The sequence below is a fragment of the Nematolebias whitei genome, chromosome 7, assembly GCF_014905685.2.
Source record: "Nematolebias whitei isolate Nwh7 chromosome 7, NemWhi1, whole genome shotgun sequence".
NCBI classification, from domain to species: Eukaryota; Metazoa; Chordata; class Actinopteri; order Cyprinodontiformes; family Rivulidae; genus Nematolebias; species Nematolebias whitei.
The window spans coordinates 48,097,652-48,121,600 of record NC_056504.1 but is presented as its reverse complement, the minus strand read 5'-3'; the positions used below and the strand labels follow the sequence as shown (position 1 = coordinate 48,121,600).

General features: G+C 42.5%; 2 protein-coding genes across 2 annotated transcripts in view; both read right to left on the bottom strand.

Annotated features, from left to right (window-relative positions):
- Positions 1 to 23,949, bottom strand: part of LOC119412013 (gastrula zinc finger protein XlCGF57.1-like) — a 520,281-nt gene that overhangs the window by 181,586 nt on the left and 314,746 nt on the right. The gene's annotated exons all lie outside the window — the stretch shown is intronic.
- arhgef3 (Rho guanine nucleotide exchange factor (GEF) 3) lies at positions 2,052 to 23,205 on the bottom strand. The gene is made up of 12 exons (XM_037679055.1): positions 23,137 to 23,205; positions 20,138 to 20,198; positions 16,723 to 16,785; positions 7,559 to 7,666; positions 5,567 to 5,824; positions 5,401 to 5,463; positions 5,221 to 5,317; positions 4,720 to 4,796; positions 4,383 to 4,640; positions 3,072 to 3,242; positions 2,689 to 2,878; positions 2,052 to 2,611 (listed from the first exon to the last, which is right to left on the bottom strand). The coding sequence occupies exons 1-12, from the start codon at positions 23,172 to 23,174 to the stop codon at positions 2,052 to 2,054; spliced, it is 1,944 nt and encodes a 647-aa protein (XP_037534983.1). The 5' UTR covers positions 23,175 to 23,205.

Sequence of the window (23,949 nt, the reverse complement as noted above, 5' to 3'; positions counted from 1 at the left end):
CAGCAAAAAAGCAGCTGAAAAAAGTTTAAATTTGCAGAAAGAAGCTGCACAAAGCTGAACCAGAACAAAATGTGAAAGGAGCAGTAAAAGGTTGTGAACAGATCTGAAGGATGGAAAATGAGCTCAAATAATTTTCTATGAGAAAAAAAAGAGGCTAAACATCTCAAAAAGCTAAAGTTGCACCAAAACCAAACGTCACAGCAGGATTGTCCTGAAACAGCTGAACGGTTTGATTTGTTGAAACTGCACAAAAATTGTGGAACAAGAAAGAAGCTGAAAAACAAATGGAAGAGAAATGTTCACAGAATAAAATAAATTTAAAAACTTGTTGAAACTTTTCGTCTTTTATCCAAAAGTCCGTCCAGAGGACCTGATTCCACCTGGATTATTGAGCGGCATCAGGACGTTTGTCTTCATGGTTGAAGTATGGAGCTCCTGAAGTGCCAGCAACGAGCGTTCCATCATGACGGGAGATCTGGCTTCGTCTGTTAGCAAAATATCTCAAAATTGATCCTGAGCTCAACTCTGAAGTGATAGTTGTGGAGGGTCATCTCCAACACTTGCTCTGAGAGCAGATCACATGAGCAGGCTGTCGTTAATTGTTAGCTGCGTTAGCAAAATATCTCAAGTACCGCCGACTCCGAAAGGTACTCAGCTGTAGATCCAGTCGCTGAGTTACGTTAGGTTGTTCATGAGATATTTTCTTAACAGAGACACAAGGTTGGCAGCGAGAGTTACTGCCAACATTTGAGGCAGGGGAGCATGTGCAGTGTGTTGGGAACGACTCTCAGCTACTACCACTCCACGTTTTAGAGCAATTTATGTAACATTTACTGAATTATACCCGTTTGTATTTGCTACGTGGCTGCAGCGGCCATTTTGAATTGGATTGACTCCAAAGGTCAATGGTTTTAAAGGTAAACCCAAAGATTAGTTCCTGAAGGTTTCATTAAAATTCAGTCTGTAATTCATGAGATATTTTGCTAACAAAGACACAGACATAAGCAAAAACATCCCTTTACTTTCATCTTTCAGCAGGACGCAGTAAAATACAACTTCATACAGGCTCTTTTTATTTTTACACCGTAACAATGTTTCATTCTTGGTGTAAATCTATCCAAAGACGAGTTTAATTTTTTACTATAATTTATTGTTTCTTTGGTTCAGTCAAAGTTTAAATGACATCGCCGTTTAAATTTTTACCCAACGGAGTAAAACGGGATTTTTTCAGGAGCATCTTTCTTCGTCGTCTCTGAAAAATGGCTTTATCCAAACACATCGTTCACTAGAACACCCAGAATGAACCGTGCGCATGTACATAGATATTTACCACGTGTACAGTATTTATATAAACATTTACTCATATACAGTTTTTACAAACGGTACTTACAGGAAACATCCGGTTTCATCGTTAAGAGTCAAAACAACGACAAGCTGAAGACTCGTGTTGTTCAGAGTGCTGAAAACAAACCGGGGCGATTCAAAAAATCAAATCAGATCCAGAGCGAACAGACGCAGAAGCAAAACAAATCAAAGTTTCTCTTTCAAAGTCACGAAAATGAAAAAAATGAAAAACACAGAAGCTGAACTTTCCTCTTATTAACGATCAACGTGTCCTTAAATAAAAATTAAACTGTGACCAGACGCCGACAAAAACAGCCGAAATGACTGAAAACAGGTCGACAGGTTTGACGGTAACTAGCCAACTAGTAGCTTCATTTGTGTAGACTAGTTAACATGTAAGGGTTCTTGATGCTTACTAGTTAACTTTTACGATGACTGGTATGGCCCACTGGTTTACCGGTGCGTTAAAAAAACAACTGGTCGAGACTTTTGTGGCACTCGAGTGGGAAAACAGTTGACTAGTAGTACGTTGGTTGAATTAGTGAGACCAGATGTGCAACTAGTTCAGCATAGTAGTGAACTAGTGGGCAAAAAATATGCTTGGTATCAAATAAATACACAAACTGCTTGCCATACTCATGAACCTGCAGCCTGGCGAGGCTGTTTTCTGTTGGTTGACGTGAAAAGTCCAGTTTCTGGTTCTGGTATCAGCACCTCTGGTTCTGCTCGCCGCACTCCTCAGTGTCCATGTTGACCTGTTCTTCCTCCCTGCTGCCCTCCTCCTCCTCCTCCTCCTCCTCCTCCACCTTCATCAGCTCCTCCTCTCCTGGTTTGACGTCAGAACCGGGAGCATGGCCATCACCTGAGACGAGAGTCTCTCCTCCTCCGTCCACCTTGCATCGCTCCTGCCTCGTCTCCGTCTCCACACCGTCCGGTAATCCGTCCAACTCCGAACACTCCTCACCTGCACCCGCCTCCCCCCGCGTTAACTCCTCCCCTACCACGAGACACGCCTCCGCCTCCCCCCACATCGATTTTTCCTTTTCACGCCCAGAAGCTTCGATCAGAGTTTGATCCTTCTGTGGTCCTGGACCTGGCTCCGGAGCCGGTCCTCTCTCGGGGGGCTGCCCCCCCGTCTGCTCTGCTGCTTCTTTGGCCTGTCTGATGCAGTTGAGCCACTGCTGCTTGTTGAAGGCGTCGCTGGCCTGGAAGCAGTGGGTCTGCAGCTGGCCTCCCGCACCGAACGAAACCCGGAAGAAGTTTTTAGCTGCAGGAGAAGACGACACAGAAGGTTACGGTCTGCACGATAACTGGTTCTGACCCAAACCCGAGTGCTGGACTGACTTCGCTCCGTGTTGCTGAAGGCCCCTCTGATGGACCCGCCCACTCTCATCTCGCCGTCCGACAGGTCCTCCAGCTCCAGCTGGCGGATGGGGATGGGCTGGCGGCAGAGCTGGAAGCTGATGGGCTGGTTGTTCAGAGACACGGACCGGGTCAGGACCAGGACGTCCTGGAACAGAAAGACGTGGAGTTTCTGAAAGACAAAAGCAAAAAACAAAAAGATGTTAGTCTTTCTTCTTCCTGGAAAAAAAACAAAACAGAAAAGTAACATAAACAGAAAATATGTTATTTTATGCACAGGAAAGATTTATTTATTGACTCTTGTGTGAGCAGAAGGTGAGTGTGAAGATGAGGAGGAGGGGATGAAGCAGTAAAGATCTACTGACGAGTCCTCGGTGGTTCTTCAGCTCTCCGTGGCAGCTGATGGTCTTGGAGCGGTCGATGAGTCCGTCCCTCTGGGCCTCCTCGGAGAACAGCAGCCGGTCCTTGTAGTACCGACACTCGGACTCTCCGGTCTGCCTGTTGATGTCCGCCACCTCGCTCTGAACCATCAGCACCTGCGGCGCAGATCAACCCCGTACGGTTCATCTCCGTCTGAAAACCCGTTCGGGTTTTTGTTTCTTTGATACTTTTCAAAACATTACATTTTATTTACCTTTCCCCGTGGAAACCCATCAAGATCGTCTTTAATTCTTTTAAATACATTCTTCAGCACACTTGTTCTACTTTATGCTTCTTTTAGCTTGTAGCTAACATTCTGCTAATTCTAGTCTTAATCAGTAGTTTTTGATAATTTACCATTTAGCTATGGTTAGGTTAAATTTAGTCTTTAGCTGCAGTTTAGCTAATATTAGCCTTAGTTTAAATCATTTTAGCCTTTAAATATGTATTTGCCATTTTTAGCCTTTAGCTACAATTATTGCTAATTGTAGATTTTAACCAGTATTTAAAATATATTAGCCTTTAGCAATAATTGAGCTAATTGTAGCTTTTTTCTTACAGTTCAGCTCATTTTAAGCCTTTAGCTATAGCTAAATTTTAAGCTACAAGTTGCTCATTTTAGCTTTTAGCTACTGTGCTTACTTTAGCAATGTGCTACTGTTTTGAAAATTTTAGCTTTCATCTAGAAGTTTGATCATTTTCAGTTTTAGGTTTATTTGACCATTTAGTTACTGTTTAGCTGTTTTTAGCAATGTTTTGCTATTTCTAGCTTTGAGTTACAATTTAGCTTATTTGAGCCTCTTTCTGCAGTTTTGTCGATTTAACCTTGAAGCTACAATTGACCTATTTTGAGTTTTTACCAGTTCGTTTCTTTTTGTGTGTGTTTTATTTATGTAAAATAGTTTTATTGGCCGCACTGGAAGTGCTACAGCTAGCTGCTACTGTATTCGTGGCCCTGCCTGAACTAGCCATTAGCTCGTCAGTCCGGTTTCTTCAAACTGAAGTTGTTTAAAGAGTTGTCTGCAACAGGTAAGATATTAACTGTTCAGAGTTTTTCCAGTCAGCCCCTCATTGAAATATCTGAAATGTCCCTTTAAAAATGCAGCTAAATCTTTGAAGAGGCAGAGCTGAAGACAAAATGAGAGCATTTTAAAAACTGGCTTGATAAAATTGAAAGATGAACTTTAATAAACATTTGGCTCCTCGAATGAAGAGATTTCAGATTTTCCTAGAGGAGGGACGTTTGTTTTCCTCACCGCCTCCTCCAGGTGCTGCCGGTCCGGGTGGTCGTTGGCCGTGTGCTTCAGGATTTCCCTGAGCAGCAGCGGGTATTTGACCAGCCGACTGCGCGGGATGTCCAGGAAGTTCCACAGGTCCAACTTCCTGCTGAAGGGGGACTGGAGGCAGCGCTGCAAGAAGTCCTGGACCCGCGGGTCCTGCTTCTTCTGGTCCAGCAGGGCCTTGGCCTGCACCTGGTTGCTGCAGTACGGGGTGTAGGAGGAGAGGCAGGGCAGCTGCACAAACACAAAGACCAACTCCGGGTCAGAACTCCGACAGATTCTGAGCGTGAGATCTGAAGAAAAACGCGCTCACCCAGTCCGTCAGGATGTGTCCCACGTGGTCCGTGGACCCGTCGGGTTTCCTGGCTTCTCGGAGCCGACTCAGCAGGTCTGAGGACGACAAAACGTTCTGCAAATGTCGACTAGATCCGTTTTACTCCCTCAAATTAGACCCAACGAACAAATCAAATGTAGCAAAAACGCATCAGTTGCCCAACGAAACAAGCCCTCCTCGATACCGCCCGCCACCCCGCTGCTCAGAGAGCGAGATGTGAAGGACGCTCAGCTACTACCACGCCAACCTTTAGCTCCGTATCTGTAAAAACATCCGAGTTACCGGTATCCAATTCCTGTAGCTGTGGCCGCCATCTTGAATTTAGCCAAGCAACCCACACAGACAGAAACAGGAAGTCACATGATCGCTCTTTCATGACAGCACGTGATCCATGTCAGAGCTCAGCACCATAAACACGTGCACGACTTTTATTTTTTTGATTTTCCTCATATTCATGTGAAGAGCTGCAGGTAAGCTCACCTTCATGCAGAGGGATCAGAGAATCCAGAGTACCAAAGATCTGGTTCAGTTCTTGTTCAGTCATGATGGACAGCTTCAGCATCGGGTCGTGGTACGCCTGCAGCGCACGTGCACACGCACACACACGCATACACGGTTACTAAACTATAAAACAAACGGACGGTAACGGGTTTTGTTTACCTTCTTGGCCAGCTTCAGATCCTCCACCAGATCCTGTTCTCCCTGAGTCAACTCAAAAATAGCCTGCAGAAGAAATTCAGATAAAAAAATAAAAACTATTTGAAATAAATAAATAAATAAATAAATAAATGAATGAATGAATGAATGAACTTGTTTTTATTCGGACCTCTTGTCGTTTTATCTCCTTCGGGCTCAGCGGCTGCGTCGCTCCCAGCCGGACGTCGAACGTTTCGCTCCACAGCTTGCTGTCGCGCCGCTTTGAGGCGGGGCATGTTGCTATGGAAACCCGTGACGCAGTCAGGGAGGAGGAGGGGCTGGAGAGCGTTGCGGCGATGACGCGGGTCTTCATCGTGGCTGAGGAAGGAGGAGGAGGAGGAGGAGTGGTCCTCTCTGCTCGATTCTCGTTACGAAAGGTGATGGAGCGCTGCAGAGACCGACCGTCAGAAACAAAGACGATTTTATTCTAATTCAGGGTTTTTAAGAGCTAAATACTTCTGCACACTTTGCACTATTTTAGCTGTTCAAAAAGCAAAACCTTCGGCTCATTCTGGACATGGCTGCTGTGACTTTTGGTTCATGTAACTTTTACTTTTAAAACATTTAACTGCAGTTACAGACATCAAATAAACTTAATTATCTTCAGTTCTGTTAAAAAACTTTGTTCTCCTTAAAATCTGCTTCAGCTTCTATTGAGCTGCTACTTTTAGCTCTTAGATAACCTTTAAAACTTTCAGCTTATAGCTAGCCTTCTTTAACTTTTAGCTTCTAGCTAACTAATTCTTATCTTTAGCTTCTGCTATCCTGTTGCTACTTTTAGCTACCATTCTGCTACATTTAACTCTCCTTTTACTACGTTCTGTTTTTAGCTAAGCTTTTAGCTTTTAATAATTCTTTTGCTACTTGTAGGATTTTGATACCTTTACCTAGCTTTGGTTGCTTTTAGCTAACCATTTGTTACTTTTAACTAAAGTTCCGTTATTTTAAGCTTTTAGTCAGACTTTTGCTACTTTTAGCTTATAGCTAGCCTTTTGCTATTTTTGGCTTGTCTATTTTACTTTTAGATTTTAGCTAGTCGTTGCTACTTTTAGCTAGATTTTTGTCAGTTTTAGCTTTTAGATAGCCTCTCACTACTTTGGGCTTACAGATGACCCTTCTTTTTACTTTTAACAAACCTTTTGCTATTTTTATCTATCCCATTTGTTCCTTTCGGCTACAATTTTGCTACTTTACGCCGCTATCTAGCCTTTTCCCATTTTAAGCCTTTTGCTTAAAAGTAACCTTTTTTTAAAGTAACCCCGCTTTAGTTTCTTTTCGTTAACGTTTTGTTAATTTTAACTCCAATTCTACTATTTTAAGCTGTTAGATATACTTTTGTTATTTTAGCTTATAGCCTTGAGCATTTAGCTAGTCTTTTGCTAATTTTGGCTTGCCTTTTTTACTTTTGGATTTTAGCTAATTGTTGCTACTTTCAGCTAGCCTTTTGCCACTTTTAGCCTTGAGATAGCCTCGCACTACTTTGGGCTTATAGATGACTGTTCTTTTTACTTTTAACAAACCTTTTGCTACTTTATCTTTTTGTTCCTTTCAGCTACAGTTGTTCTACTTTAAGCTGTTATCTAGCCTTTTGCCATTTTAAGTCTTTTGCTTTAGCTTTATTCTAGTTTAAAGCTTTTATTTAGCCTTTTCTTAGTTTAGTTTTACGCTAGGCCTCGGCTATATTTGGTTAGCTTTTAGCTACTTTTAGCTTTTAGCTAGTGTTTGCATCTTTTAGCTTTAACATCTCATTTTTAGCTTCTTCAGCTAGTTTTAGCTGTCGTTCAGCTCGCAGCGTTCAGAGTGAATTTGTCACAGAAAAAGTTATTTTTGTCGTTGAAAATCTTCATTTTTCAGTTTGTGGTCCAGCTGTGATCCTTAGCAGCTGAAGTTTTGAACTAAAGTCCGTTTTTCAGCTCCTGCAGTTTGGATGCGAGCTCAACGCTCTGAGGATCGGCGGATCCTTCACGGAAAACTTTCATTTAATCTTCAGACACGATTAGTTTTCTACATTTTTGTTGTATTTCTATGAACTTCGGCTGTTTTTACCGTGTGCTGCGACTTCTCTCCTGATTTATTACATAAAGTTTCTTCAAGTCCGAACGGAACCGTTGGGCTGGTTTACCTGCAGAGTCTGACTGATCCTCTTCAGGGGGGTGGTCTTGACGGGGGGCAGCAGGCTGGCCAGGGAGGCCACCCTGGAGACAGGCTTACTGCGCTTGGTGCTGGGCTCCTGGAACAGAGAGCGGACAGAACCGTTGGGTCCAGAACAAAGTTCTGTTTGTTGTTTCCCCCCAACATGAAAGTTAACACGACCCCAAACCCTCACCTCGGCCGGTCGGACCGCCTGACGGTTCTGTGTTCTGCTCTCTACAGAGCTGAACGGCTGTCCGAGCAGCGCCAACGTTCTCCGCCCCACCACCATGCTGACCCCCCCCAAACAAACCACAGCTCTGGACCTGGACTCAGAAACAGCCCCGAGGAGCGACCGTGAAGGTCTAGTGATGGGTCAAAGTCCAGAAGGGCTCAGTGTCAGAACCCTGACAGAACGAGAGTCCAGGAAGAGTTCAGAAACAGGAACCCATCCAGAGAACGGCTGTGGTACCGGCAGGACTTCATCAAATGTCTGGTACCGCCAGACAAAACCAGCCCTGAGGGTCCAGGGATTACAGAAACGGGTCAAAATCTGATCCAGACCTACAAAAAGGTTCTGAAAGAGTTTGGTGCCAGCAGCTAAAATAACTCTTCGAGGTTTTCACACGAGTTCTGTTTCCGTCTTTAAAAGACCCGGCGCCGTCAGAGGATCCAGATCAGGATCTGTGTCCAGAACTAATAAAAACACACGGTCCTGTGGAGGAACCGGGCCATCAGAACCTCACCAGAACCATCAGTGGAGGAAAATGAAATGAAAACCTGAAGCTCTGATGGCTGTCCACGCAGTCCCTCCTCCTCCTCCTCTTCATCCCTCCGTCGCTGCTGCACTGATTCACTCCCTCTCTCCTGTCGTTCTCTAACTTCACATTGTTCTGATAAACGGACCTCATGACACCAGAACCAGCAGAAATTAGAGCCTCGCAGCGAGATTATTTAATCTGTAGCATCGACTAAAATACACATAAAGGAGTTGCACTTTGACATAACAGCAGCATGTCAGCTTCCAAACGCTACATTTAGCTTTTAGCTACCCTTTTGCTAGTATTAGCATTTAACTATCATTTAGAAATGCGTAGCTTTTAGCTAGCATTAAGATATTTTTAGCTTTTTGATACATTTTTATACTTTAAGCTTTTAGCAAACCTATTACTAGTCTTAACATTTATCTAGCCTTTAGCTTTTAGCCAAACTTTTACTACATTTAGCTTCTATCTGGCATCTGTTACTTTTAGTCTTTCTGTGACATTTTACTATTTTAGTTTATAGCTACCATTATGCTAATTTTAGCTTCTAACCATCCTTTGTTGTTTAGCTTCTAGCCAGCCTTTTGCTAGTTTAAGCATTTAGCTATGCTACTTTTAGCTTCTAGCTAGGCATTTTATTTGTTCAGCTTCTAGTCAGCCTTTAGCAAGTTTTCAAGTTTAGCTACCATTCTGCTACTTTTAGCTTCTAGCCAGCATTTTGTTATGTTTAGCTTTTACCCAGCTCTTTTCTAGTTTTAGTGTTTAGCTACTGTTTTTTTTTTTTTAGCTTTTTTATATGTTTAGTTAGTAGCTACTAGCCATGTTTTTGTTAGTTTTAGGGTTTAGTTTCTGTGCTGCTACTTTTAGCTTCTAGCTATCCTTTTTAATAGTTTTAGCTTCTAGCGAGTTTTTTACTACTTTTAGCGTTGAGATACATTTACACTACTTTTAGTTTTTAGCTAACCTTTTGCCACATTCAGCTAGTGTTCTACTACCTTAAGCTTTAACTGAACAGGTTCAGCTTTGTCAGCAGTCCTTTAGCTCCTTTAGCTTTTAGCTTTTGTGCAGTGTTTTGTACAGAAAATATAATTTTTCTAGTTTTTATCTAAATCTTTCCATTCAGGGCTCAGTTTGAGTTCTACAACTGACTCTTACCGTCACGGCGTAAGAACCAACGTGGATTTAAAATGTTGGGAAAGTGAGATTAAGGATTAATATTCTGAGTTTTGTCTGATGGGCGGACTGACCCCCACCCCCCCGCACACAGAGTCATGGATCTGCTGGTAAACCAGGACAGTGGGTCTCCCTGCAGGCGAACATCTTACTGATAATTACAGATCGACCAGCAGCTCCGCCTCCAGCTGGAAAACGTCTGATTTAATAAATATTTAGGTCAACATGACACAAAATCATAAACCGCTGAGTAAAGACACAATAAAGTGTCTCTGGGTGCATCACTGTTTGTAATTTACAGGATTAAATTAAATAAAATAAATCGCATTTTCTACAAGAAAAACTTTGACTTTGTTCTTCCCTGAGCTTCCAGAGGAATTATAGCTGGATTGGACCTGATTCAAGATGGCCACCGCAGCTAATCCACCTTTGCAAACACAAAAACAGCTACAAGTTAGCGAGTTGAAGAGGTACTGAGCTACAGTGTGGTAGTAGCCGAGCCTCATCTCCAGCATGAACTCAGAGCTCCAAACAGGAAATTCATCAAGAAATCCTCTTTTTTACTGAACGACGAGTTTCTGAACAGCTGTTTGAGATTTAGCGCTTCAGATTAACCTCACTAATTACTACACGTTAAAATTTTAAGTATAAACCTGAAAATAAACTCGTTAGGGGCAGAGAAATGTCTTGTGAAGTGTTTATAAAGTCAAGTTTTATCTTTCTAACAAGCTGAAATTACAGATTAGAACGCAGCGCCGGATCTGGTCCAGATGCAGATTTTTTCGGCCTCAGATTAAAACTCAGTCTTCTGTTTTAAATAAACGCTTCAGCCGTTTCTTCTGGGCTAACGTCAGAGTCGCTGAGGGCCGAGCTGCGACACTTCCTGGTCACGTCACAGAAGAAGCTCCGCCTCCGACGCAGCTCGAGCGTCACGCTGCACGAATCCACAGAAACGTCTACAAGTTTCACCTCAGAGGACCAGACGTGAGCGTGACTCACGGGGGCAGACACGAACTCAAGCTCGGCTGCTGGGTCTTTAAAGCTTCACAATAAAATCCAAAATAAAACATTTGAACAATTAAAAGCCCTAAAGAGCATCAGCAGATGTTTAAACCAAAATAATCTCATGCTGAGAAGGGACGGAGCTCCAGCCTCGAGTGAGTCTCCTGCAGGATGACGAGGCGCTCAGCGCTCGTGTCGTGAACGACCCTCAGCTACTACCACTCCACATGTTACTTCAACATCTGTAGAACTGTTTGTGTTAATTAAAGTCCATCAGCAGCGATCTCGAGTTTAAACCTTTATCGGTTGTAGACGCACGCCCAATGATTCATTTCTGAAAAATCTGTCCGGTGTTTCAAGAGATATTTTGCTAACAGAAAGACAAGTAAAAGCGAGCACACAGATATTATCACCTCGTGCCTTTCATCGTTTAAAAACGGCACATTTTTGTCCCGTTTCTGAACGGTTTTGTGCTTTAAAATCAATATTTATCATTTACGCCAAATAAACTTCTGCCATAATGTTGCATTTTTAAAATAACTTATTATTTGCTTCATAACTTTTAGACTTAATCTTCAATTTTAAAAACATTTTTTTGCAACATGTTTGATGATTTTGCTCATTCTGGGAGATTAAATGCTAATTAATTATTTGTAGTTGGACACATTCCAAATGATTTTTAGACTCCCGACAAGTTTTTGTAACGTTTCTGATCAAATAAACCAAAAACAGAAAACTTTTGTTTACATTTAGTGACGCTGCAGAACAATAAACAACAATAAACAACAATGTCTGACAAAGACAAAACTCAGTTTTTGAGAAAATGTACTTGTTTTTAACAATAATTCAAGACCTGTTCAGTTCCCGTCACTTTAACGTGATTATTTGAAGGTAACCGAACGTGTTGTTTCGTGTCGGAGTGAGACGTTCACTGAACCACGTGACGAAGCGCTGCCGCTGGGAGCGGGCCGGGCTGCAACAGAACCACATTAATTAGTTTTGAGCTGAGGATCAATGAAAGGCCCGACAGAATCCTCCACTTTAAATCACTCCAGCTCCGTAAACGGTTTGATCCAGAGCTGTGGTGAGGCTTCGCTGAACTGGCGACTGGTTTCGTACGAGCTGAAACCAGTTCATCGTCGCCGATGTACGAGCTAAAAACCGACGCGAGCACGACCCCCACGTTCTGCTCTTAGGCCGGTGTTTCACTGTAACAGCGTTTTGTGTTAATAAAGTTTTGTGCACTTCACTTCAGTCATGTGTCGTCTCCCTCTGTCACCTGACCCCCTCCCCCGGGATCGACTCCTCCAGCGTTTTGTAAGTTTTGTGCTGACTTGGCAGCGTTGTTTTTTATTTAAATAAAGTTTTTTTGTTTCCAGCTCCTTGTGCCAGCCTGCACCCCTAGGTCCAAACTTCTCAAACCAATGGGGACGAGTTGGAGATTCAAAAAATGCACGAGACTTTGGAAAGTTTCAGTGGCAGTCTCACCAATTTTTAGTAGAAATCTGTACTTGTACTCGTAAAAACACTCGGTACTTTGAACCGATACATTTATACTCGATGACGTTATTTTCTGGTCCAATTCACAACTGAAGATTAAAAAAAACATCCGTAGTTTGATGATATTTTAAGCTAAACGGCGTTAAGACAGCGGACTGTTTACTGTTTCTAGTAAAAGAAATGTGTTTCTTTAGTTGGCAGCTCAGAACACCACATACAGAACACCATGGACTTTGTGGATAAGGTGAGGGATGTCATCATGGAGACTGATGAAACAATGGTCTCTTTTGATGTCACATCACTCTTTACGTGCATTCCTGTTGATGATGCAGTAGAGGTGGTCAGTTTAAGATTAAAATCAGACACCACGCTGAGCAGCAGGACCACACTTTCCACAGAACAACTGTGTCAACTCTTGAAACTGTGCCTGCAGTCAACCTACTTCACATATGGGGAGCAATATTATAGGCAGAAACATGGGTGTGCTATGGGGTCTCCAGTTTCTCCTATTGTTGCCAACCTGTACATGGAGGAGGTAGAAAAGAGAGCCTTGACGTCCTTTTCAGGGACACCACCAAGTCATTGGTTCAGGTATGTTGACGACACCTGGGTTAAAATTAAATCTCAGGAAGTCCAACATTTTACTGACCACATCAACTCTGTGGATAAATACATCAAGTTCACACGAGAAGATGTAAAAAATGGCAAGTTGGCTTTCTTGGACTGTGAGGTCTCAGTCTCTGATAGAGGACATTTGCAAACTGAGGTGTACCACAAACCCACCCACACAGACCAGTATTTGCAGTTTGACTCCCATCACCCTTTGGAGCACAAGTTAGGAGTCATCAGGACTCTGTACCACAGAGCAGACAGCGTCCCCACTAGCTCAGGAGCCAGGCAGAAGGAGAAATCCCACACAAGACAGGCTCTAGAGCAATGTGGATATCCTAACTGGGCCTTCCTGAAAGCAGAGAAGAAACCCAAACAGGACTCCAGTCAGCCATCAGGTGAAAAGGAGGAACCCAGACCCAGACCTGTGGTCATTCCATATGTTGAGGGAGTATCAGAGAAACTGAGACGTTTATTTTCTAAACATAACGTCCCAGTGGCTTTTAAACCCCAAAATACATTACGGCAAAGACTGGTTCATCCCAAAGATCCAGTCCCCCGGCACAAACAGAGTAATGTTGTGTATGCTGTTCAGTGTCAGGAGGGTGATCATTCTTACATCGGGGAAACTAAACAGCCACTGGCCAAAAGGATGGCCCAGCACAGAAGATCAACATCATCAGGCCAGGACTCTGAGGTCTACACTCATCTCCAGGCCAGCGGTCACTCTTTCAGGGATGAAGATGTTCACATCCTGGACAGAGAGGAACGATGGTTTGAGAGAGGAGTAAAGGAGGCCATCTTTGTGAAAAGAAATCGTCCATCATTAAACAGGGGTGGAGGCCTCCGGGTTCAACTGTCCCCCTCTTACAATGCTGTGATTGCTAGTATCACTCAGCCCTCTGTGAACAGTAAACAGCCATCAGTGTGCTAATGATCCATTGTTATGCTGATGGTCCTTCTTGAGCATGTGATCAGCTGGTTTTGGTTGTCAGCAGCAAACTGGTTGATCCACTCTGAGAAGGTGCTATTCAAGAGACTGAGCTGAATACAGCACCTCAGACTGAGGAAGTCTCTCGGACGAGAGACGAAACGTTTCTACATTTTTGTTGTTGTTTTGTTTTGTTTTCTTTTGAATGTCCAGAGGACCAGATTTAACTTTTTTGGATGTTTCTAAAGTTGGGCGGCACGGTGGAGCAGTAAGTAGAAGTGCCGCCTCTCAGTGAGAAGGTCGCTGGATCGAATCCCGGCTGGATGGCCTTTCTGGGTGGAGTTTACATGTTCGCTCCGTGTTGTGGGTACTCCGGTTTCCTCCCACAGACCAAAAACATGCATGTTAGACTGACTGGTAACTCTAAATTGTCTCTAGGTGAGAGTGGTTGTCTCATTTGTCTCTAAAGTGTCCCTGTGATGGACTGGAGACATGTCCAGGGCGTCCCCTGTCTCTCAGACAGTGACTGCTGGGTATGGGCATGACCCAAAAAGGAAGAAGCGGGTAAAGAGAATGGATGTTTCTAAAGTCATTGTGTAATGTTTAAAAACTAACAACTACTCAGTACTGGTACTCTGTATGAACAAGTGCACAAACTGAAGTACTTGTACTCCGTTAGAAACAAATGTATGTTGGGACACTCCTACCACATTTGTCCTTTCAACACATTTGTGATGTGTGCACCGTGAGTTGGCGTCTGGCAACATTCCTGCACCAAAGACTCCACGGTGACGACTCTGCCCGGACTGCAGCGTCACGGTTGTGCCGAACATTTCGGACGTCGGAGCTGCGCTCGAGCTGAACAGGACGGGGGTGATGACGGAGACCGACGTGCACCGTTAGAGTAAATAACAAAGTTTATTTTTAGATGCGTCCAGTTCTCGTTTCTGCTGCGATGAACTTCAAACACTTTTAATAAAAATATTAAACCACGACTTATCGCCTGCTGCTGTTGATGACAGTTTAAAGCCAAGATGGCCGCCACGTCCCTGTCCCTTCTCATGTGAACGCTCAGAGCATGTGTTGAGGACGACTCTCGGCTACGACCACGCCCAATTTTAGCTCAATATCTGTAAAATTATCTGAGTCATAGTGATTTTGATATTGGCTAATGTTGGCTATCTGTGGCGGCCATCTTGAATTGAGGTGACTCCAAAGTTTAACCAGTTGTAGATTTTTTTTTTTTTAATTCAGTGATTATTTTCTAATTTCATTAAAATCAGTCCTGCGGTTCACGAAACATTTTGCTGTTGATGGCAGCGTTTGAAAATCAGATCTCGCTTGGTCAGTCAGCCCTCAGAGTACACGTTGGGGTAAGGCTCATCTACTACCACGCCACATTTGAGCCTAGCATCCGTAAAACTGGGTCGTAGCCTTCCTTGTATTTGGCAGCCATCTTGAAGATTTGAAGGTTGATCCAGTGATTATTTGCTGATCATTAAAATCTGTTCAGTGGTTCAGGAGATACTTCGCTAACAGTACAAACAGAACAATCTGTTTCTGTGGATGAAATGTCCCCCCCCCCCCCCCCCATCTCAACCTTTGACCTTCAGCATCAGATAAAGAAGTCCAGTTCCTGAAGGTGCAGTCCGAGCACAATAAGGCTGCGTGTGATCCACGGAGCGTCAGCTCAGAGACAATAGACTGTAAGTTAGTCCAGGTTCGACGTCTGCCACAGGCGGTATGACTGATGGCGTGTTCGCTCCGTGTGTTCTGCTGGAGTGCGCTGGACTTCCTGCGCTGGACCGAGCCGAGAGGGAAACGCCCGCAAAACAACAGGGCTGCGGGCAGAATGCTAAAAATACCAGAGGAGGGGTCCATCAGGAACCCGGAGGGCCCAGAATCGACAATGAGCCTCAGTCAAATGGGACATAAAGTTCTGTTACTCCGGTTCTGCTACTCCGGTTCTGTTACTCTGGTTCTGGCAGCCATCTTGAATTAGTTTGGCTCCAAAAGTTTATCAGTTGCAGATCTTGGTGGCAGGTGATCATCGGCATCAAAAGCATTTGTAATGTGGGGGGACACTGTGGTGGGGGGTTCTGGGTGGTCCTCCCCATAAAATTTTGAATAAAGTAGATGCCATTTCCTGCATTCTGGTGCATTTAACGGGTTGTTAAACATCTACATGCACCTACATAAGTAAACACTTGATTCAATAACTAATTTAGAGCAGCTACAAGAAGTAGCCTGACCAACAGCTCTCCTTGTGTGAATACAGCACGATCCACTCCTTTCACGCATACTAACACCCCCCCCCCCCACACACACACACACACACACACACAAGTGGACAACTGCCGGCACTAACATAGCACTAAGCTAGTAGCGTGCAATACAGATGCACCAGCTAAGATGCTACAGACATAGCACTCCGCTTCTCTCACGCATCCTAACTCCCCCCACCCCGGTGGACAACTGCTGGCACTAACGCAGTGCTAAGCTAGCATGCAACACAGAGGTGTCTCCCCCTCCTCCCCATCGACCAAAAATCAGAAATGAGTGCGTTGTCAAGTGACCGAGGACAAACACTGCACACGGTGTGGTGAGTTGTTGTAGGTAACCAGGAAAACCCGGAGTGGACTTTTAGTGGTTTGAGTATTCCCTTATTAGTCAAGTGGAATGGATTTGTTCTTGAATAAACCGAAACGGCTGGGTGAACTAATATTTCATGCTAAATGTGAGGGGGACACTGCTGGTGATAATTAATCCAACAAACCAATTTGATTTATCAACTAAAACAGTTTCTGACGTATAAACGGCGGCAACAACAAAGCTGAACGTGAAAAACGTGATTTATGAAAATTACACCACAGGAAAGATTTTAACAGACTCTAAATTAAAAATATGAACCTTTAAGTTCTCCACTCAAAATGAACTACATTTAGCTTTTTTTAACAGCTACACTGACGCTTCGGGACATAAAGTGGAGTTTGTTACGTGTTGCGCTCCCAACAACAGAACATCGTCTCTTCCTGTGCAGCAGAACTGGACCAAAACAGACGAAACGCTCGGTCAGGAGCAATCGTCTGCTCCTGTCAACAGCTTTTCCCAGAAATCTCAACACGATTTACAACAAGAGCACGGATCTGTCACAGCGGAACCAGAACCGGAGCTTACGCTGATGTCCAGACTGCAGAGACTGAGGCCGTCTGCATCGCCGCTGGCCTGCTTCCTCTTCTTCTGCAACACAAAACACACCACGTGCAGCCATTAGACCGAGGAGGCCTTGAAGATGTTCAAGTGTTGGAAGGAACGACACTCAGATTAATTTCATAGTTTTCAATTACTTTTAATCAACGGACTCATTATCTTTTAGAAAACTATAAAGAGTAATAATTTAGGTCTAAGAAGAAATCTTTAAATTCTGTTGTGTCCAAACAGATGTGACAAAAGATCAGGAAACAGACAGAAACTTAAAAATGTACTGAAACATTAGAACAAATTACTTCGAAAATGAAGTAGTACTTCAATAAAACGTGTTGTACTGCTCACCTGCAGTACAACTATAGTTACTGGTTTGAGACTCACATTCTTTAATTTGGTTATTATTTGGTGGTAACTATGGAAACCATGGTTTACAGTAAGCTACAGCTGGATTAAAAAAAAACAACAACAACAGTTCCAGCTGGTTGTCATGACAACCGAAGAGGAAAAACAGACAAACAGCAGAACAGAGGAGAAGACATTTTAAAGAAGGATGTTTGGAGCGCAGCAGAACGCAACAATAGCAGGAAGTCGGTGCCGTTTGTTCACTTTTGTGTTGAGACTTTGTTGTTGTCTGGACGTTACACAACCTGGCAGGCTCTTACCTTTATCAAGAGGAGGGGAGGGGCTTAGGTTATTTTGTCCTTATAAGGTCAATTTGCAAACTGCAATGTTTTTCTCTTCCTGTTTAACATTTTCTGTTATTCTGACTGTTCTGGATCAGTGACCGATGCCAACTTAAGCTTCTCCACTTCAGTGGAGAAGAAAAAAGAAATGGTTAGAAAAAATGTACATCAACTCCAGCTCGTTGTGACGTAACGAAGCGTGGAAATGTTTTCAATATTTGTTTTCTGTCGGATGGACAGATGGAGGGACAGCCAGAAGGATGGTTTGAGGGTTAGACTGATGAATGGGCAGAAGGATGGACAACTGGTTGGTGAAGTGGACAGATGGCAGTCGGTTGGATGGTCTGATGGATGGATGAAGGTAAGGTTGGACATTTGGTTGGTTTGTTGGTTAATTTGATAGATGGATTAAAAAAAAGTGGACCATCGGCTGTTTTGTTAGATGGAGGGACAGCAGTCGGTTGGTCGGTCGTATGGATGGACGGATAAATGAATGGTTGGATGAACGTATGGATGGACGATGGGTTGATTTTTTGGATGGACAGGTGGTTGCTCAGTCAGATGGATGCATGGATGATTGATGGATGAATAAATGGATGGACGATTGGTCATTTAGCTGGATGGATGGATGGATGGATGAATGACATCGTGTTCACCGACAGAGAAAAAACAAACACCTCTTTCCTCTCTTTTTACTTTTACAATCTTCTGCAACTTGTTGATGCGACACAAATAAATGAGAAATCTTTTGTTTTGATCGTTTGTTTGTTCCTTCTCCACCTAAATATCTGAAAAGCAAAAGTTTTTAACTGTGGATTTGGAGATTTTACCCGCAGCTTGTGAAAAGCGTTTGGAACGGTGAGAACAGCTGCGGCAGGTTTTATTTGTTCAGGTGATGTTTCGTGGTTAAAAGGCGTCCGGCTGACTCTAAACTCACCCGCTGGTAAACAAAGAGGCAGCAGCCCATCATCAGGACCAGCTCTGCTGCTCACACACTCAGCTGCTGATTATCCTGCTCCTCTTCCTCCAGTTCTTCTTTTCACCTCAAACGTTGCATAAGATCCTCGCTCTGTCCTCCTCCAACAGTGACTTCTTTACTCCTCTCACCTCCTTCAATCACCTCCTTCACAGTCACATTTTAATCCCACGTTCTTCGTCTCCTTTAAACTTTTAGAAACTCCTCCAAGTTTGTTCGGTTTGTCCGTCTGACCTCCTCTCTTCTGACCCCTTTTCTCCTCCTGTTTTCTGCTCCTTCACCTCCTCAGATCCTCTACCTCTCTGAGTGGATCTACAGATCCTGAGGAACAGGAACCCCTTCACAATGTGTGTGCGTGTGCATGTGCATGTGCGTGTGTTCCCACTGGACAAACAGGAAGCGACGCTCGGCGGGAGGGAAACAAACGTCTATTATTAGGATCCACTGGAGACACCGGAGGTGAAACCACCAACACACCGAGAAAATCACTGCGCTTTATGAAAGTTGTGAAAATATTAATAAATAGACATGAAATCGTCCAAATCTGCGTCTGATTCTGTCAGAAAATATAATTTTTTTCCTGTACTTTGCATCACGGTTTTATTTCTGCAGCAACAACTTAATTATTTACTGAACATAATCTGACTGGAGTTCAGTAAACAAACAAAATGGCTCCTTATTTAAAAAAAATGCACACAGTAAATAAGATTAATCTGTATTTTTAACAGATAATCTTGGAATACAGCAGTCCCTCAATATGTCGCGGTTCGGCTGTCATGGACTCACTCTTTCACAGGTTTAAAATTTAATTTTGTATTAAAAAAACAAACAAAAAAACAAAGAGTGGCTGAGCACGGCTCACTCAGGTATCAGACCCCGCCCCCTCCTTTCTCTTTCCGAAGCTGTCTGTCACAGCAGAGAAAGAGAAAGGAGGGGGCTAGGTTGGGGTCTATCTTTCCCCATCGTGTCCCAGAGAAACACAAAAGGCGGGTGTGCAACAGACAACCTCCAAAAAAAGAAAGGAGGGGGCAGGGTGTCTGTCTTATACCTGAGTGAGCTGCATGCGCGGCATGGATCGTTTATTTAAAATAATCAAGCGCGACTCAAAACGAGTCTTTAGGAACGAGCCTTCAGGTACGAGGCGATCAGACAATCTGGCAGGGAGGCAGAGGCTGACACAGGTGCAGCAAGAGGGAGACTGGGAGTGACACAGGTGATGAGCATGAGTGTGATTGAGGTGGAGAAGTGGGCGTGGCAGAGGGCAGAGATCATGACAAGCTGTGCTCTTTTACAGAGTTCAGAACATTAAGAACACTGCAAGAGTGTTGGATGGGTTTATAAAGACTCAAAATATATAACTCCACCAACTAGAAAAGGTGAGTCCAGGGGGTTCTGACATCTGATTAGGAAGCCTCCCTTTGGAGGTTTTCTCAGCACATCCCATGGGAAGACCCCCAGGGCAGACCCAGAACTCCCTGGAAGGATTATATATTCTCTGGGGTTGGAAGACCTTGGGGTCTCCCAGTAGGAGCTGGAGAGTGACTCAGAGAGAATGAGGTGGTCTGGGTTTCCCTGCGTGTTCCCCGACCACAGCGAAGCTGTGGAAGACGTACGGATCAGTAAATGTACACGTGTGGATTGTACGGGTCCAGATTTCAGTTTTCCAGAGACAAAACGTTGGTTTGAAAGGTACGTCTTTATTCAGGTTCTGAGAACTGGTTCTTACCGCTCTGAGAGACCAGCTGCCGTCAGGAGGGACAAGAGGGAAGGAGGTTTTCCTCTTGGACCTGCAGGAGACAAAAAGAATCTGAAGTTTTACTGTTTTTATTCTAAAAGTACAAGAAAACCAGACGTAGTGCCGTTCAGTGCACAGAGAGCAGTTCAACTGTCCTACAAGAAGTCTCTCATGAATACAAACCTTGGAAAATAATTATAAAACAAATAATAATAATAGAAGTATATAAAAACATTTCACTGTAGGGAGGAAAGAGTTGTCCTTTTGTTCTGACAACTTCCTGAAGTTCCAAATTCAAAAACAAGAATCTGAACTCTGACGTTTGAGAAGAGCGTCACCGTGTGGTTGGTTCTGGTCCACACACCCCGAGCGCCCAGAACCAGGGCTTTACGATCGACACGTCTGTCAAATAAACAAACGTAAATAAAAACATGATAAACAGCAGCTGTAATGGAGCTTTTAAAAACACATGGAGGCTCGTCTGTCCAGCCTCAGACTGCGTCCTTGTGTCGCTGCAGGGTCAGGCCGTCCTCCCTCTGTGAGCTCATCTTTAACGCCATGACTCATCCATTCCTCAGATGACTTGTCTGGGACTCGTCCCGCCCTGGAGGCTCTCGGACCGAGACACGTTTGTGTTTCTGCAGCTTCAGAGGGACGTTGGACACAGCAGTCCTCACCTAAACCTAAAACCAAGTCTGATCAGGTTTTTAGTTTCAGGAAGACTTCCAGGACAGGTCTCAAGTCCAGAGACATCCATGTGTCTGCGAGGGGACCAACTGTCCAACGACAAGTTTGAGATGGACCTAAATGTCCAACTAGAAGCTGAAATCAAAAAGACTCCCAAGATCCAGCATTCTGTGAATGAATGCACATCGCCCGCCATCTTCCGTGCCAGTTTTAGATTAACATCTATTAATGAGAAGAAATGAGTTGACGACTTTAGCTACTTTTAGCATTTACCTACAATTTTGCGACTTTTACTTTTAGCTAACCTTTAGCCTTTTTAACTATCCTTTTGTTACTTTTCGCTATACATTTTCTTCTTTCAGTGCTTAAGCTACCCTTTGGCTACTTTACCATTTAGCTATCCTTATGTTACTTTCAGTTGTTAGATAAATTTTAGCTAATGTTTTGGGGACATTTAGCTAGTGTTTTGCTACTTTTAGCTTTAGCTAGCCAGTTGCTAATTTAAACTAGCTTGTTGCTTCTTTAGTTTTTGGCTTTGATTTCACTCTTGAGCTAACTTTTGGCTAATTCTAGAAATTTTTTTGCTAGTTTTAGCTTTTGTCTCACCTTTTTTCTATTTTTAACTTTTGGCTAACAATTTACAACTTTTAGCTAGCATTTTGTATTTTTAGCTTTTATATAGCTACTTTATCTTATAGCTATCCTTATGTTACTTTTAGTTGTTAGAAAATTTTGGCTAATGTTTTTGGGACTTTTAGCTAGTGTTTTTCTACTTTTAGTTTTAGCTAGCCTGTTGCTAATTTAAGCTAGTTTTTTGCTTTTCATGACTTTTAGGCTTTCCTTTTGCTCTTGAGCTAAACTTTGTCTAATTCTAGCAATACTTTTGCTACTTTTAGCTTTTGTCTCACCTTTTTCTATTTTTAACTTTTGGTTAATAATTTACAACTTTTAGCTAGTCTTTTATACTTTTAGCTTTTATCTAGTTACGTTACAGTTTAGCTATTGTTGGATTTCATATTTTAATCCAACACTATCCTTATGTTTTAGTTGTTAGATAAATTTTAGCTAATGTTTTTGGGACTTTTGGCTAATGTTTTACTACTTTTAACTGTTGTTAATGTAAGCTAACTTTTCACTTTATTTTTATGCTTTTGAGCTAACCTTGGGCTAATTGTATCAAGACTTGCTACTTTTAGCTTTTGTCTCACCTTTTTCTATTTTTAACTTTTGGCTAACAATTTACAACTTTTAGCTAGTCTTTTATACTTTTAGCTTTTATCTAGCTACGTTACCATTTAGCTATCCTTATGTTTTAGTTGTTAGATACATTTTAGCTAATGTTTTTGGGACTTTTGGCTAATGTTTTGCTACTTTTAGCTTTTAGCTGTTGTTAATCTAAGCTAACTTTTCACTTTCCTTTTGAGCTAACCCTTGGCTAATTCTATCAAGACTTGCTACTTTTAGCTTTTATCTCACATTTTTCTAATTTTAACTTATGGCTAACAATTTGCAACTTTTTGTACTTTTAGCTTTTATCAAGCATCTTTAAACATTTTGCTAACCTTCTGCTGCTTTTAGCTAATGTTCTGCCTTTTTTGTTACCAGCTTAGTTTAAGCTCTTCAGCAGACATTTATCTTTGAGTGTTGTGTTTTAGCTGAAAGTGCTGATTCACCTGTTATAAGCTAAAGATTTTGGGCCCAAACCCAGTGTCACAAGTTGAAGCTGAAATGCAGCTTGTACTGGGAAGACGATAAAAAAAGACAAAAACCAGCAGAGCCAATGACACAATCATTAGTCAACCAGCCGAAGAACTTCATCTGAACATCTTTATTGTCCTCCAGCAGCCGAACCACATTCCTCCACAATCACCTCACAGACTCAGCTCTTGTGTTTTCGGCTCATGTTCAGCTCATGTTTGGTTTGAACTAGATATAAATTGTGTTTTAGCTGTTTGAGATCATTTAAGGCTGAAAATATTCAGCTGACAAGATTCTCAGATGTCATGAAGGTTAAATAAAAAAAAGGTCCAGTTGTTTGGTTCTGGTCCTCCTGACCTTTGACCTCTGGAGCAAACAGCTCTTCTGTCAGGGTGGAAACAAAATGTCTCCAGAACTTTAAACAAACCTCCACATCAAACCACATTACCTTTTTCTCAAGTTTTAGTCCATTTTTAAAGATCGTTATTGACTAAAACACAACCTTTTGTTGTTGTTGCTCCTTTGTGTGTTCCAGTAAATAAAAATTTAAACTTTCAGAGGATCCTCGATTTAAACTTTTGTTTTAAAACTCATCTTCTTCTCACCTTCGACTCTTCTGACGTCCATCACCTGCCTCCTGCATCGGACAGCAGCTCCTCCCGAGGAGCCCACGCTGATTTAAAACGACCAGAACCTCCGAACCAGGTGTTTGCGGCTGCTGACGTCACACAGGTGAGTACAAAACAAGGTTTCTTGAAACAAATCAAACAAAAGTCCAACTTGAACGGAGCTCAGTCGCTGATTCCTGAAAATGTTTTTTTTTTTTTTTTACTCAAGTTAAGATTTTGACGAGTTTTCTTACTTCCGGGTGGACCTTCAAAATGAAAGCTTTAAAAGACATGAACCCTTAACTTTGGTTAATTTTAGCTTTTAATTATGATTTTATCTTTTAGCTTCAAAATTAGCTAATTTAGCTATTACACATGGTTTAGCTACAGATTTATTAATTTTATCTTTTAACTGTGGTTTTTATTGATCATTTAGCTACATGCAAGATTAGCTATTAGCTACAATTTAGCTAAATAAGCTTTTACCTGTGGTCTCCTCCATCTAGAATTCAGTTCCTGATGTGGTAATTTTAGCGTTTAGCTAGTTTGTTAATTTGGTTTGAAGCTATAAACAAGTGTTTCAAATCTTAGCCTTTGCCTATTATTTGCTACACTTAGCTTTTAGCTACGCTTGTTGATTTTATCTATAGCTGCTGTTTTGCAAATTTTAGCATTTTATGAATGTTTTCACCATATTAAGTTTTAAGGTAGTTTTGCTGTTTGGCCATATTTAGCTTTTAGCTATATTTAGCATCTAGCTACTAATTTGTTCATTTTGATTTTAGCTTTTAACAAGTTTCGCTGACTTTA

Bases quoted from the DNA above. Each gene is read 5' to 3' on its own strand.
- arhgef3 (XM_037679055.1), bottom strand. From the start codon at position 23,174: ATGCAGGAGGCAGGTGATGGACGTCAGAAGAGTCGAAG. The intron at 7,667-16,722 runs GTAAGCTCCGGT...TCTCTGTTCCAG, and splicing joins TCTGCAGTCTGGACATCAGC to GAGCCCAGCACCAAGCGCAG. The intron at 5,318-5,400 runs GTAAACAAAACC...CGTGCGCTGCAG, and splicing joins ATCTGAAGCTGGCCAAGAAG to GCGTACCACGACCCGATGCT.